This window comes from Manihot esculenta, chromosome 17, assembly GCF_001659605.2.
Source record: "Manihot esculenta cultivar AM560-2 chromosome 17, M.esculenta_v8, whole genome shotgun sequence".
Lineage (NCBI taxonomy): Eukaryota > Viridiplantae > Streptophyta > Magnoliopsida > Malpighiales > Euphorbiaceae > Manihot > Manihot esculenta.
In genome coordinates, this window is record NC_035177.2 from 25,171,180 (window position 1) to 25,184,494 (window position 13,315).

Sequence of the window (13,315 nt, forward strand, 5' to 3'; positions counted from 1 at the left end):
CCCTTCTAGAGGTTTTCGACATCCGAGATCCCACCGGACGGTAGGGATTCCGATACCGGAGTCTAGCCGGGTATTACATCTCTGGTAGGAGCCTCTGGGACACTATCCTCAACAAGAATGATCTCCAGTCCTGTCCCAGGAGCCTCCTCCTCAATAATAGGGGATTCAAACCTTCCCCTTGGTGCCTCCTCAAAAGGAAGAGCAAGATCCACCCTCGCCTGTTCGATGTCCCCAGCCTACTTCACAACAACTAGGGGAGCTCCCTCCGCATCCTCCGTAGAACCCTGACCAGACTCTGACTCCTGAATAGGTTTTAGGGTAGGAGCCGACCTGCCACGGCCAGACGGCCGAGAGGACTTGGCACTGTGGGAGCTCGACTTAGGAGCTTTAGAGGAAGCTCTGGCAGGTGGTCGGCTAACCTTCTTGGAAGACACCATTTGAGCCACCTCATCAATGATCTCAGGCACGCGGCGCCCTGCCCGAAGGGCATCTAAGGCGGCGTGCATACTCTCCCGGGACAGAACTAAGTTCTTCGGGGGCTTGATCTCATCCATTTTAACGTTGGAAGCTGCCAAAAAGCACAAAACCAGAAAGAGTTAGCATACTTTCTAATATCACTCACGAGGAAAAAGCAGAATTGCTGAACAAGGCGCTATACCCGTGTCTCGGATATCCCTAAGGTTAGACACGAACATACACTTCTCGACGTCATACTTCTTGTCAACAGAAGTCAGTCGAAGATACTCCACCTGCTCGGTGAGGCTTAGTTGGGGCAGGTCATTGATGCCAGGGGGGACATCCTCCCAGTCTAGCCCCACTCCCCACGATAAAGCGGTCTCTTTTCTCAGCTCCGCCACAAGGAAATTCTCTACCCATCCCTTTATTGAATCCTTATAGCCCGTGAAAAGAGACAATCCGCTACGGGGGGAAAAATAGTAAAAATTCTGCATCGCCCTAACGAGGCAGAAGAAAGTGACGAATAAACACGCCGTGGGTGTAAAACCCCAACTCAAGCAGATAGATTCAAAACAAGACATGAACAAAATGGAGTTTGGGGACAACATCCGGGGGGTTATCCCAAAGTATCGAAAAACCTCAATGAAGAAAGGGGTAAAAGGGAAGGTCAGACCGAAATCCCTCTGTTTAAGAAAGAAGACTATGCAACGACCCCTTTGGGGATCTATCAAACCAAGAGGGGAAGGGTTTGGAAGAACTATCCTTTCATTCCGGAGAGGAGCTCGAATAAGGTAAAGTGGAGTGTCTAAATAACTCCGAGAAATATACTTGGTTATGGAAGAAGGAGTAATGTGCGACTCGAGATTAGCAACATCGGGAAGCCTAGAACCCTCCATGGAAGAGTAAGAGAGCGTACCTGAAATGCAATAAGGTTGAGAAAGCAGAAGAAGTCGAAGGAAAACAGAGAACAGATGAGAACAAGTTTCTTCAGGAGACAGAGAGAATTCGAAATGAAAGGCAATAATGAGACGAAGTGTCGCCCTGAACAATTTTGTCTTGGAACGGCGCAGTCATTAATTACTCTCGAAGTTTACCCCCTCATCAGTTGGACAATAACTGACGAGAAGGTAAAGGGGCAATTGATGGCCGCTGGACTTCGCCACCCCTGTCAAAGGTTGGGCCCACGGCAATAGCCCATCACCCGAAAGCCCACATGCTATCTGCCTAAAACAAACCCAACTCGCCCAAACCTTAAAACCGGGCTCCACTTGGACCTCTCACCCAGTGATAAAGACCAGACCTGCTCATCACCCAAAAAGGTCAAGAGCTCAGCTCACTGGTTATAAACAGAGCTCGCGGGTACGACTAGTCCAGCTCGGACAAATTAGCTAAATAAAAAGCTCAAAGGCGCAAGCAGATGGAAGCACGATAAAGACCAGACCTGCTCATCACCTAAGAAGGTCAAGAGCTCAGCTCACGGTTTAAAAACAGAGCTCGCGAGTACGGCTAGTCCAGCTCAGAAAGAGTAAACCAAAAGCGGTTAGTCCAGCTCGGAAAGAGTAAACCGAAAGCTCGGTCGGCTAAATAAACTCTAGTTCGGATCGGCTAGGAGGCGAGAAGGAAAAAATGATACAGCGGATCCCTCAGCAAAACTACAAAACACGCGATCTAAATACTTCGCTCATGATAAGGAAAGAACAGCTCGAGTATGAACGAGAAACCAAAATTTCATTAAAAGAAAAGCACATTACAGCATGTCACAGATACCTATACTACGGGATAAAGGGCTACCCTTAAAGGATTTACATGCCCGGATACATCATCATCTACGTTTACATCATTATCACCTACACCACTACCTTAGCTTTCGACTTTAGAAGAATTCTCGTAGTTCGGAAGATGAGCTTCGCAGGCCGGCTGAGCTCTGTCTCGTTATTATAGGGGAACTGAACAAGCCGATCCCCATAAGCATCACTCACTGTTCCGTCATAGGTAGGCATTCTGAAGAGCAATGGAACAAGTGAATGTTGCAAACCTACGCCCAAATGTGATGCACGATACACTCGTGCACACCCAGGAAAATCAGCGAGGCATTCTGAAGAGCAATGGAACAAGTGAAAATTGCGAACCTACACACATACTATGTTGGACTAATTTTAGCAGATTACCCCTGCTTCCTAATTCAAACGAAGACCCTGATGCATTATCATTACTTATATGCTTGTAGGTTAAACTTTCAATATCCTGAAACATATGTGGAAAGGCATCATCAGGAGGTGGGGTAGGCTTTGTTCCTGTCGACCTGAAGTCCTCGATTGATCTCAAAGTTCGAGAGAACCTGAGAGTTCGAACAATTAGAGCAGCTGAGACTGACTTGACACTGATGTACAACCTTGAAGATTTGGAACCTCGAGAGCTCGGCATGGAAGCCCGAGCTGGAGCAAGGGAAGGGCAAACCATACCTCTTCCACACAACAAAGAAAACTAAACACGCATCTTTCGGGAAATCGGTTGAATAAGAGGAAGGAAGATCGAAAAGAGAGATCTCGCTGTTCCGTTAAGGATCCCAAGGATGAGAAGGAAATGTTAGTAATATATAGCCAGAGGCTGAGCTTTTAATGTGAAACAGGGCGACTTTATACCCTAGGCTAGCGGCATCAGAATCCTTAAAGGCTATTCACCAGAAAGGAAAGAAAGCATACCGGGAAGATAAAAGCAGGAAAGTGAAGATAACAATGTGCACAAAGAGCAGAGGAAAGCTAAAAATAGAAAAAAAAAGACAGAGAAGATTTAAAGCTACAAGTCACGATAAGATGAAAGGGCAAGCTGAATACAAACAGGCGCGGTCATAATGATTCTAGGGGTTTACCCCCTCGACAGTTGGGGCAATAACTGCCGAGAAGGTAAAGGGGCAATTGATGATCTCTGGGTTCACCTCACCCCAGTCTAGGGTCAGACCCATGACAATAGCCCATTACTTAGAAATCCTCAAGCCACTCACGCGAACTGGGTCCAGTCCGCTTAGCCTCACAACCGGGTTTCATCTGGCTTTCTCCACCAGGCCGGCCTCTTCTTCACTGCACCTTGGGCCGATCCCATTTGGGCCCAGCTTTGTTCCTATCCTCCGGCCCAGCTCGGAACCCGAAGAAGGATTCATCCATCCGCCTCGTAGACCCGCCTACACGCGCCCAGAGAGAATCAGAGGCCGTTACGCATGGGGCAGAGATCTGATTCCCTCGTACGTCCGTATCAGCGTAGCAGGGACAGGTGGTCTAATGATACTCGTTCTGTTGGCACGTCACTAGCAGACAAAAGGAAACATATAAAAGGAGAAATATTCCTCTCTATATCCAAACTTTTTCTAAGTTTTACAGAGCTCATTGTAAAAAACCCTATTTCTCTGGATCTCAGATCATCAGAATTAATTTTAAAATTATGTATTAAAATCAACAATAAAATTTAATAATTTTTTATTTTTTATTAAAATTATAAATTATCGATAAAAATAATTTATGCATTAATTATTATTATTTTTTTATATTAATAATGTCATCTATAAATTAATTCTACAAGTATAAACAAAATAAAATGATGTTGAAAATAATTAATATTTATAAGTTAAAAAACTATGTTAAAAATTCTTAGAATAAAGAGATGCACATAAAATAATAAAAATAATAAATAAAGTATTTTGATTATCTTGAAATTTAATTTAACGCATCAAAAATAATTTGTACGAATATAACTATTGTTTTATGGCTCTTTTAAATATTAAAAAAATTAATTATATGATTATTTTATTATTTTTTTTTCTAAAAATATAAGATTAATATTATCAAAATTTATTTTAAAAATCTTGCCTCAAAATATCTATTTTACTATTTACATATATTTTAAAATTAAAATAATTATTTACTAACTTCAAATTAATTTAGATAATAAAATTATTATTCACTTTAAATTTTCAATATAATGGTTAATAATATAAACAGCAACTTATTATTGTATAATATAATATTACTAAATTTATTAATATTTTATAGCATACAATTAATTTTTAAAAAATATTAAAATATTAACATTTAAAATTAAATTTATTTTTAAAATTATAATCTATCACTGTAATTATTTGCTTTTCTTTATAATTTTGAGTTAATTTTTTTATTATTTTTCAAAATTTATCAATATTTAAATGTGTTTTTTTGATAAACTTTTATCAAAATTTTGACTTTTTTATTATATATATATATCATAATTTACATATTTTATTTAATTAATTTAAATAAATTGAAATAATAAAAATTACTATTCACTTTAAAATTTAAATATAATTTTAAATAATTAAAGCAACAAAATAATTTTATATAATTAAAATTATTAATCTTTTATAATTACATAAAGAAGCTTTTAAATTATATTAAAATTGTTAGTGTTTTTATATATAGTTGATAGTTGATTTTTAAAATTATTATAATCAGTTTAATTATTATTTTATAAATTTAAATTTATTATCTAATAATTTAATATTTTTACATTTATTTTAATATTAAATATTCTTAATTAAAATTTTTTATTCATTATTCGAGTTATATTATCATTTATTATCTTATAATTTTTAATATTAAAATTTAAATATTTTTACTAGTTATGTATATCCTAAAAATTTATATATTTATTAATTTTTATAATAAAATTATTTTTACTTTAAAAATAAAATACAATTGTTATAATTAAAAAATCAACACATTATGTAATAATTGTATATTATCAAAAATATTATTTTTATAATTAATTAACATTTAATTTTAATTTTTGATATAATTATTAATAATTAAAAGAACCATTTATTATCGAATAATTTAATATTAATAAAATTTTTATTTTATATTATTTTATAATTATTTAATATTTAAATGTAAATCTTATAATGATAATTATTTTAATATTTTTAATTAATATTTAAAATTATTATTTTAATAATTTTATCTAAAAAAATTAATTTAAATATTACTAAAATTATTAATTTTTAATAATTATGAAATAAAATTAATTAAACTCATAAATATTACTTAATAAAGTTTAAAGATGTAAACGTATACCAAAAACTTTAGGCGCTGATGTGGTTGTATATAGAACAGTTTTTCTTATAAAATTTTTCAGTAGAGACGACAGTGATTTGCTTTGGTGGGCTGGACTGGCTGTAAGGAAGATGGTTTCCTTTCTCGTCTCCATGGCCATGCTGGTGGGCTTCGTATGTAAACTGATGGTGGTAACCGGGGTGTGGCCTGTGAATGATGAGTATAGCTAAAGTGGGTGTTTGTGGCTAGGGGCCTTCTAGTAGCCTATCTATGCAACACTTGGCCTTGCATAAGGAACTTTAGGCGTGGTTTTTCAAATGCCATTTGTTTTGGGGTGGAGGGGCCTATGTCAAAGGTGACAGGTTCAGGTGAGTGCAATGTAATTATGCTCTCAAAAAAAAACCACATAGCAAGACAGAGTAAATGGGGCCAATTGGAATTTAGGTAGAGCATTCTATTTTACAAATGCTTTCAATTTCATATACATATCATTGTCCATGCAAGCCCAGACAAATTACTATTCACCAACGTATCATTGTCTGTCTTGTAGCCTGAAAGTGTCTTAGGGACAAAAAAGTGAGACAACAGTCGTGGACCCATTCTTAATGAGCCCACTTGGTATTCTAAATCTAGCCCATTGGTGTGCTGTTTTCGCTCTTCCCTCTCATGTGGGTTCCCTTTGGAAATGGACAATCTTTATTTTCTTTAAAAAAAAAAAAATTATGGACCCTTTATCATCTTACTAGATAAATCAAATTTTATATGGTTACATAATAAATAATATAGTGGACGTATTTCTCAAATTGCTGCTGTGTATAATTAAATAAGCATGTTAAGTAATTAATTAAGCAAATCTATTAATAACAAAATGTCCATATTTTATAGCATAAGACAAACTGACTGTGACAATCACATGATTGGATCATTATCATGAGTTAAGCAATGGTCGAAATAAATCTCATCACGTGAGTGACTACGCTCCTTCATAATACACATGAGCCCAGCTTCGAAATTCATCTCAGATGAGGCGGATGACGATCCATGCATGAGTTATGGGTAGAGACAAAGGGTGAAAGTTGGTAGATTCAATATATAAAGGAGAAAGAGAAACACATTAAGTAATGCTTCGTTGGCCATCCCATGATTTGGAGGATAAGAGTCTTTCAAATGGAGTATGGACCCCTCTCATTCATTTCCTTCGTGTTACATTCCTTTCATGCTTTCCTTCTTGCTAGCTAGCTAGCTATCCTCTCTTATCTTTTACTTCAACAAATTAAACCATTCGGTGCAATTATTTTTTGCACTATATTATTTAATTATTTCCATGAAATAAGAGCAGACATAAGCTACATTACAGGTGAGCCAATCTGCATTATAGAAATCCTGCAGCTTATTGTCATTTAGAGAAGAGAAAAACATGGAGTTCCTTTCAGGTATCTAGCAGATGAACAACAAATTGCTAATTTTTTTGAAAGGAGAAACTGTTAACACTCGGTCAAAGACGCGCTTTGACTACGCCTGGCAGGTTAGTGGTTAAGTGTCAACAGCTATCCACTGGGGTCAATTTATCGTCAATTACTCGATAAACTTCCGAGAAAATGGTCATCTTAGAATTTGACGAGTTAATAATAAGGTGACCGTTAGGAAGACCTTTCTGGTTTCCAAATTTCCCACCGTTCGTAGATTGATTTAACTACACTCTTATTTTTTCAGCTAGACTTTACCCCAAAAACAAAACCATAAACAGTTCTCTAATACATTTCCCACGCGCCCACATCCTACGTTTCCCCCAAATAAAAATTGTCACCCAGTTAAAATTAATAACAAAAAATGTATTCAGGAATCTCTCCATTTTCATTTTTATCATTTAAAACAATTTTCTACTTTCATCTAAATGTTTATAAAAATAAATTCTTTTCACATTACTGCATTGGTAATAATTTCCTTTATTTTCTTTTTTATGATTTTTCGTCCTGTCAATTTTTTTTTCAAACCGAATCAAAGAGAAGAAGACCGTTCATCGATATCAGTGCCTAACCCTTTCAGCTTAGTTCAGTTTCCATTAATTTTTAACTCTCTTTACCTCTCTCTCTCTTCACAGACACCGCAGAGACGGCGACTTTTTGTATATGCTTGAGCTTGAACTCTACCGGATCAAGAACCAGGAGACCGTCAAAAAAGGAACAAACAGGGAGGAGGAGGAGAACAAGAGAAGGCTTCTTAAGCTTGCGATAATGGTTGCTGGGAAGGTCAAGTTGGCAATGGGTTTGCAGAAGTCTCCTGGGAATCCCAAAACTCAAACGCCGCCTAAACCACCGCTTCCTTCCCCCAGCTCCGGGAAAGTTGCCCCTCAGAAGGTGTTCTCACGCTCTTTCGGTGTTTACTTCCCACGTTCCTCTTCCCAGGTCCAGCCCCGTCCTCCAGACGTTACCGAACTTTTACAGCTTGTGGAAGAGCTCCGTGACCGAGAAGCTAGACTGAAAACGGAGCTTCTGGAGTTCAAACTGATGAGAGAAAGTGTAGCTATAGTTCCTATACTTGAGAATGAGATTTCAACAAAGAATGCTGAGCTTGAAAATGCAGTGAAAAAAATTGAATGCTTGGAAAGTGATAATGAGAAGCTTAGAACAGAGTTGAGTGAAGCGAAGGTTGTGTTTGAAGAAAGGAAACGAGAAAGCGAGAATAAGGTTAAAGCCTTGGAGGCTGAGATTGTGGAGCTCAAGAAGACATTGTTGGATAAAGAAAGTGAAGAGCTTTCTTCATCGCAGAGATTTCATGGGTTAATGGATTTCTCGACAAAGTCTAATCTGATCAGGAATTTGAAAAAAGGAGTGAAATGTACGGACATTGTAAGTCTAAATCATGAGACTCAAATTCAAAAGTCTGAAACTTCAGATTTCAAGAGAGAAGAAGCCGAAATTGAAAGACCCAGGCACTCCAGGTGCAACTCTGAGGAACTCGTCGACTCCACTCTGTCTAACCTGAGATCTCGCGTTCCTAGGGTTCCAAAACCCCCACCGAAAAGATCCTCATCAACCTCACCTAGCATGTCCGATCAATCCGTTTCAGCACCACCTCCACCGCCACCTCCGCCACCTCCGCCTCCTCCCCATCCTCCAGCGGCTGTCAAACCAGCTGCACCGCCTCCGCCTCCGCCACCACCAAAGGGTACTAGAATGGGGCCTGCTAAGGTCAGGAGAGTGCCAGAGGTGGTGGAGTTTTATCATTCTCTAATGCGGAGAGATTCCCGGAAGGAATCTGGTGCCGCAGCACAGGATGTGTTACCTGCAACCGCCAATGCTCGCGATATGATAGGAGAAATCGAGAACCGGTCGACGCATTTGCTGGCGGTAAGTGCCGTGTTCCGGTTGGGTGTTCTAAGTTTAATGATAATTACGGAATTGCCACTGTTGCTACTTAAAGTCTGTGACAACTGACATGTCTGGTGGCTTTATTGCTACCCTTACTTTCTTTAGTTTTAGATTTTATTGTTTCTTGTGATATAAGACAGTTTTTGGATTCAAAGTTGGTATTTGAAATTAAAGTATGGAAAGCTAGAAATTTGGGTGGCAAAATGGACAATTTACTCCAAATTGATTAGCATAATTTTTTTATCAGATTACTTTGTAGATAATCCAATAATATAAGATTCAATTCTACAGATAAAAACAGATGTGGAAACACAGGGAGATTTTATTAGGTTTCTGATCAAAGAAGTGGAGAATGCTGCATTTACAGACATTGAAGATGTGGTGCCTTTTGTTAAATGGCTAGACGATGAGCTATCTTATCTGGTAAAATTTCAAGTCCTTTGCCAAACCCATCAGTTTACTGTGTGTTTGAATATTGTTTAGAGACTTGATTATTTGTGTCTCCTGTTTAGGTGGACGAGAGAGCTGTGCTTAAACACTTTGATTGGCCAGAGCAGAAGGCAGATGCATTGCGTGAGGCTGCATTTGGTTACTGTGATCTCAAGAAGTTAGGATCAGAGGCGTCATCGTTTCGTGATGACGCTTGTCATCCATGTGGTCCTGCTCTCAAGAAAATGCAGGCTTTGCTTGAAAAGTACACATTTTTTTTAGCAGCTCAATTTGTGCTTTCACTTCAACATCTACCATTATGGTTATATTAACTGTTACTTGTGTGAGATTGAATTGCACAGATTAGAGCACGGTGCTTACAATCTATCAAGAATGCGAGAATCTGCTACAAACAGATACAAGGGGTTTCAAATTCCAACGAATTGGATGCTTGAAACTGGAATTGTAAGCCAGGTAACTGAACCTATACCTTCTCTTTTTTTTACTGCAAATATCAGCCATTGAAGGACCAAGTATACCACAGCTTAGCTGGCAGGTTTTTAGACCCAAAAACAGGGATCTTGCATTATTAGCAAGATCCCTTTATTATAATCTAGACTCTAGGGATGGATTTAAGTTGATGGTCCCTTTAATGCGTCATGGTTGTCTTGGAGAGCCCAACTAAACTTGCTTTTGACGCACAATCCACTGCATGTGCATCACTAAACAAAGAGTAGTGGTAACTAGATGACAAAAAGAAAGAAAGATATTTGCCTAATTTTCTCTGCCCATGCCTGCGTGCGCACATATGAATACCCAGAATTTTAAAATGCATTTGCTTGTCTGCTTCTTTCTTACTTTGGATTCTTTAGTAAAGATTCTCCATCTTTAACCTATAGGCTAGCTCTCTTTTTCTTCTCTCCCCTTTTTCTTGTAATGCTTATTTTATGTTACTAAAACACATCAGAATAGAGATCAGATGGAGAACTAGAATTTCCAATGTATCTTAGTTGAGGGTTGGCTAATTACTCCACATTATTGCAGATCAAGTTGGCTTCTGTAAAACTAGCAATGAAGTATATGAAGAGAGTATCTGCAGAGCTTGAAAGTGTTTGTGGGGGCCCAGAAGAAGAAGAGCTGATAGTACAAGGTGTTAGATTTGCCTTCCGTGTACATCAGGTGAAAACTTATTTATAATCATTCAAGTTCAACAGCTGTGTTTGCTTTTGTTTAATTTTGCTGACGAGAGGTTAATGCACCAGTTTGCTGGAGGGTTTGATGTTGAAACAATGAGGGCATTCCAAGAACTAAGAGATAAAGCCAGATCATGTCATGTACAGTGCCAAAGCCAGCAACAGCAGAAATTAGTATGCAGGTCTACATCTTTCTAATAAACAATCTGTAGCAAACTCGCTTCAGAATTCATGAAAGTTTTTTTGTACATCATGATTGTTAATACAGTATATGGCTATCGCCATCTTCGTAATTGCTGCCAGCTTATGAAGATCTATTCATCTGTCTTTTTTTTTTTTTTTAACTCATCGATATTGTACTCCGATGACTATATAATTCAATTAAAGCTTTATGCTTCTCATTTGCATTTCTAATTGCACAAAATCAGAAGGTAAATCTTGAAAAGCTCGACTATTTATAGAAAACTAAAGTGACTTCTAGTCAGGTGATTTAAGTTCAACTTTCTGAACTGTGTGCTGAATACCTGCACTGGCTCTCTTGAACTTGTGTGAGGAGATCATCAAGCTGTTAAATCCACTGAATCTCCACCTCATGGTTCTGCGTTTCAGTTGCTCCTGCAGACACAATATTGAATAGGGGTCCTTCAGGAAATAGATAAACCTTGCCTTGATGTTGATAATGGAGGAAAACCATTTTTTCCTGGAAAGAGTTGCACTTGCAGTATCTGTTGGCTTGTTGGCCTAACCACATTCACTTCCCATTATCCTCCTCATAAGTGACTAGTTAGATCTTAATGCATGGTCATTAATGATGGATGATCAATCACTCCCAGTATCATCTTATAATTAATGGATTCTTATTGCTGGTATGAACTTCATCATCCTAATGCTCGGGAATTAATGCTGTTTAAGGCTTTGAACTCCTGTCTAGGAAAAAAAATCAATTACATTTATTAAAATTTAAGTGAAATTGTAGGTGATTTGGTTATAAAACTTGAGATTAGCTAAATACAATAATATCTTAAGCCAATTTATTGCAAACCAAATTTATGCAACTTTTTTACGCTGTTTGTGCTGTTCACAAATCAATGGAATCAATTTTACTGTAAAGTATAAATATGGTGAGACAACTTTACAATAATTTGAATAAAGAAAATTTACATAATAATGTGAAATGGAATATTTTTCCATAAATAGTGTGAGGGATCCACAAATATGAGAATTTTCACATTGAAATCACTTCTTGCAAAGAAGATTTCTCATCGGGTTGTCATGGGAATTTATTTATTTTTTTTTTATAATTCTCATCATTCGAAAATTTTAAACTTATTTAACAAATAAATTTTGTGCAAATAGAATTGCAATTGGCTAGAACAATATTTCAATTATGTGATTATTTGGGCTGATAGAGGGGTTGAACTCTGTCTTGCCCGATCCTAAAATTGCAATCTTTTTCTCGCTTCTCATAGTATCAATCTGCGAGTTTCCATCTAAGATTTGCCCTTCAAATTTAACAATTCTATTTCTCTCTCTTACAGAGAGTTCCTCTGTGCAAGTTCCTCGATTTTCGCGCCTCTGGAAAGCTACAAAAGCGGCCATGGAAGCCCAGCAAAGTGGAACTGCAGTCGATAACACAGGGAGCTGATATGCACCCATGAAGCTCTTGTTTGTGGAGATGGGTGTTTTTAATCTTCCCTTTTCTCATGAACTACAGATACCCATTAAATGATTTCCTTATGTTGGTTATTCGAGTTGGTTAAATTATGACAATCTGGTTAATTCTTTGCTGGTCTGAAATTGTATGCTCCAGCCGATATATTACAGCTGCAGCAAAGTGAGCATACAGGGATGCCATCTCTTCCTAGTTCGATTCCTGCATTTCGCAGAGGTTTGTCAATTGACAATGCTATTTAAGTTTCAGTTTCTTCCGTTTATCAAAAGACATTTGATTGTTCACTTTGTTTCTGATTAATTCAAGCTAAACTTCTTGTAAATTCCAGCACATAAAGTTCTCACCTGTTTTGCTAATATAGCATACCCATCTGTGGCTGTCAGTTGTTTAATTGGTCCTACAAGTTCATCTAAATTCGTAGGATCACTTGAAGGAAATTCACGTATGGTAATATGTTCTTTGTATCTTAGAAATCAATTTTCACTTGGTAATGTGCGTTAGATACCATGGACCTATGGTCTTTATGAATCCTTCAAACTCTAGAACTTTGGCTTTTGTTTCTTTTCAGCTTCATTTGATGCCTTCTTCATGACAATTGTCTCACTTTCTGTAACAAGGTACAAACTGATGCAGAGTTATGCACTGGGTGTCATTTGACCAAATGAAACTACAAATCAAACTTGGAGTTCCTCATTCTCTCCAGCAATCATTCAACATTTAAAGGGTGAAGTCTTGTCTTTCCTTAGTAAGTACAATTGTACAAAGCCTAATTGGATGCATAAAATTATGTTATTGTCACATGCTTCTTTAGCTCTCTCCTCTCTCTGGAATGGAATCCATTTCTTTTTCAGGAAAAAGAAAATCTAGCTTTGTAGCGCTGTAGACAAAGCCAACTCGGTTAAGGGTAACTCGGTTGGTCTTGACTTCTCAGAAGTCCAGAAAAAATGTTAACCAAACAGACAAGATTTTATCACTTTTGAGAAGACTAGTTGAGACATCGTTTCTGTATCCCTACTCTTCTTTCCATAATATGCGGGTACGAGAACTCTTACAAACCATTTCAGGTGGTGGGAGAAAGAAGGATTCAATAACTCTTCTGCCTAACGTTACAACTTA

General features: G+C 37.4%; 1 protein-coding gene across 1 annotated transcript; it reads left to right on the forward strand.

The window, feature by feature from the left end:
• Positions 1-7,503: 7,503 nt before the first annotated feature.
• Positions 7,504-10,934, forward strand: LOC110604731 (protein CHUP1, chloroplastic). The gene is made up of 6 exons (XM_021743011.2): positions 7,504-8,884; positions 9,197-9,328; positions 9,418-9,599; positions 9,697-9,808; positions 10,379-10,513; positions 10,597-10,934. Exons 1-6 carry the CDS (start codon positions 7,664-7,666, stop codon positions 10,723-10,725), a joined length of 1,911 nt encoding a protein of 636 aa, XP_021598703.1. The 5' UTR covers positions 7,504-7,663; the 3' UTR covers positions 10,726-10,934.
• The last annotated feature ends 2,381 nt before the right edge of the window (positions 10,935-13,315 follow it).

Bases quoted from the DNA above. Each gene is read 5' to 3' on its own strand.
- LOC110604731 (XM_021743011.2), top strand. From the start codon at position 7,664: ATGCTTGAGCTTGAACTCTACCGGATCAAGAACCAGGAGACCGTCAAA. The intron at 9,329-9,417 runs GTAAAATTTCAA...TCTCCTGTTTAG, and splicing joins ACGATGAGCTATCTTATCTG to GTGGACGAGAGAGCTGTGCT. The intron at 10,514-10,596 runs GTGAAAACTTAT...TTAATGCACCAG, and splicing joins TTGCCTTCCGTGTACATCAG to TTTGCTGGAGGGTTTGATGT.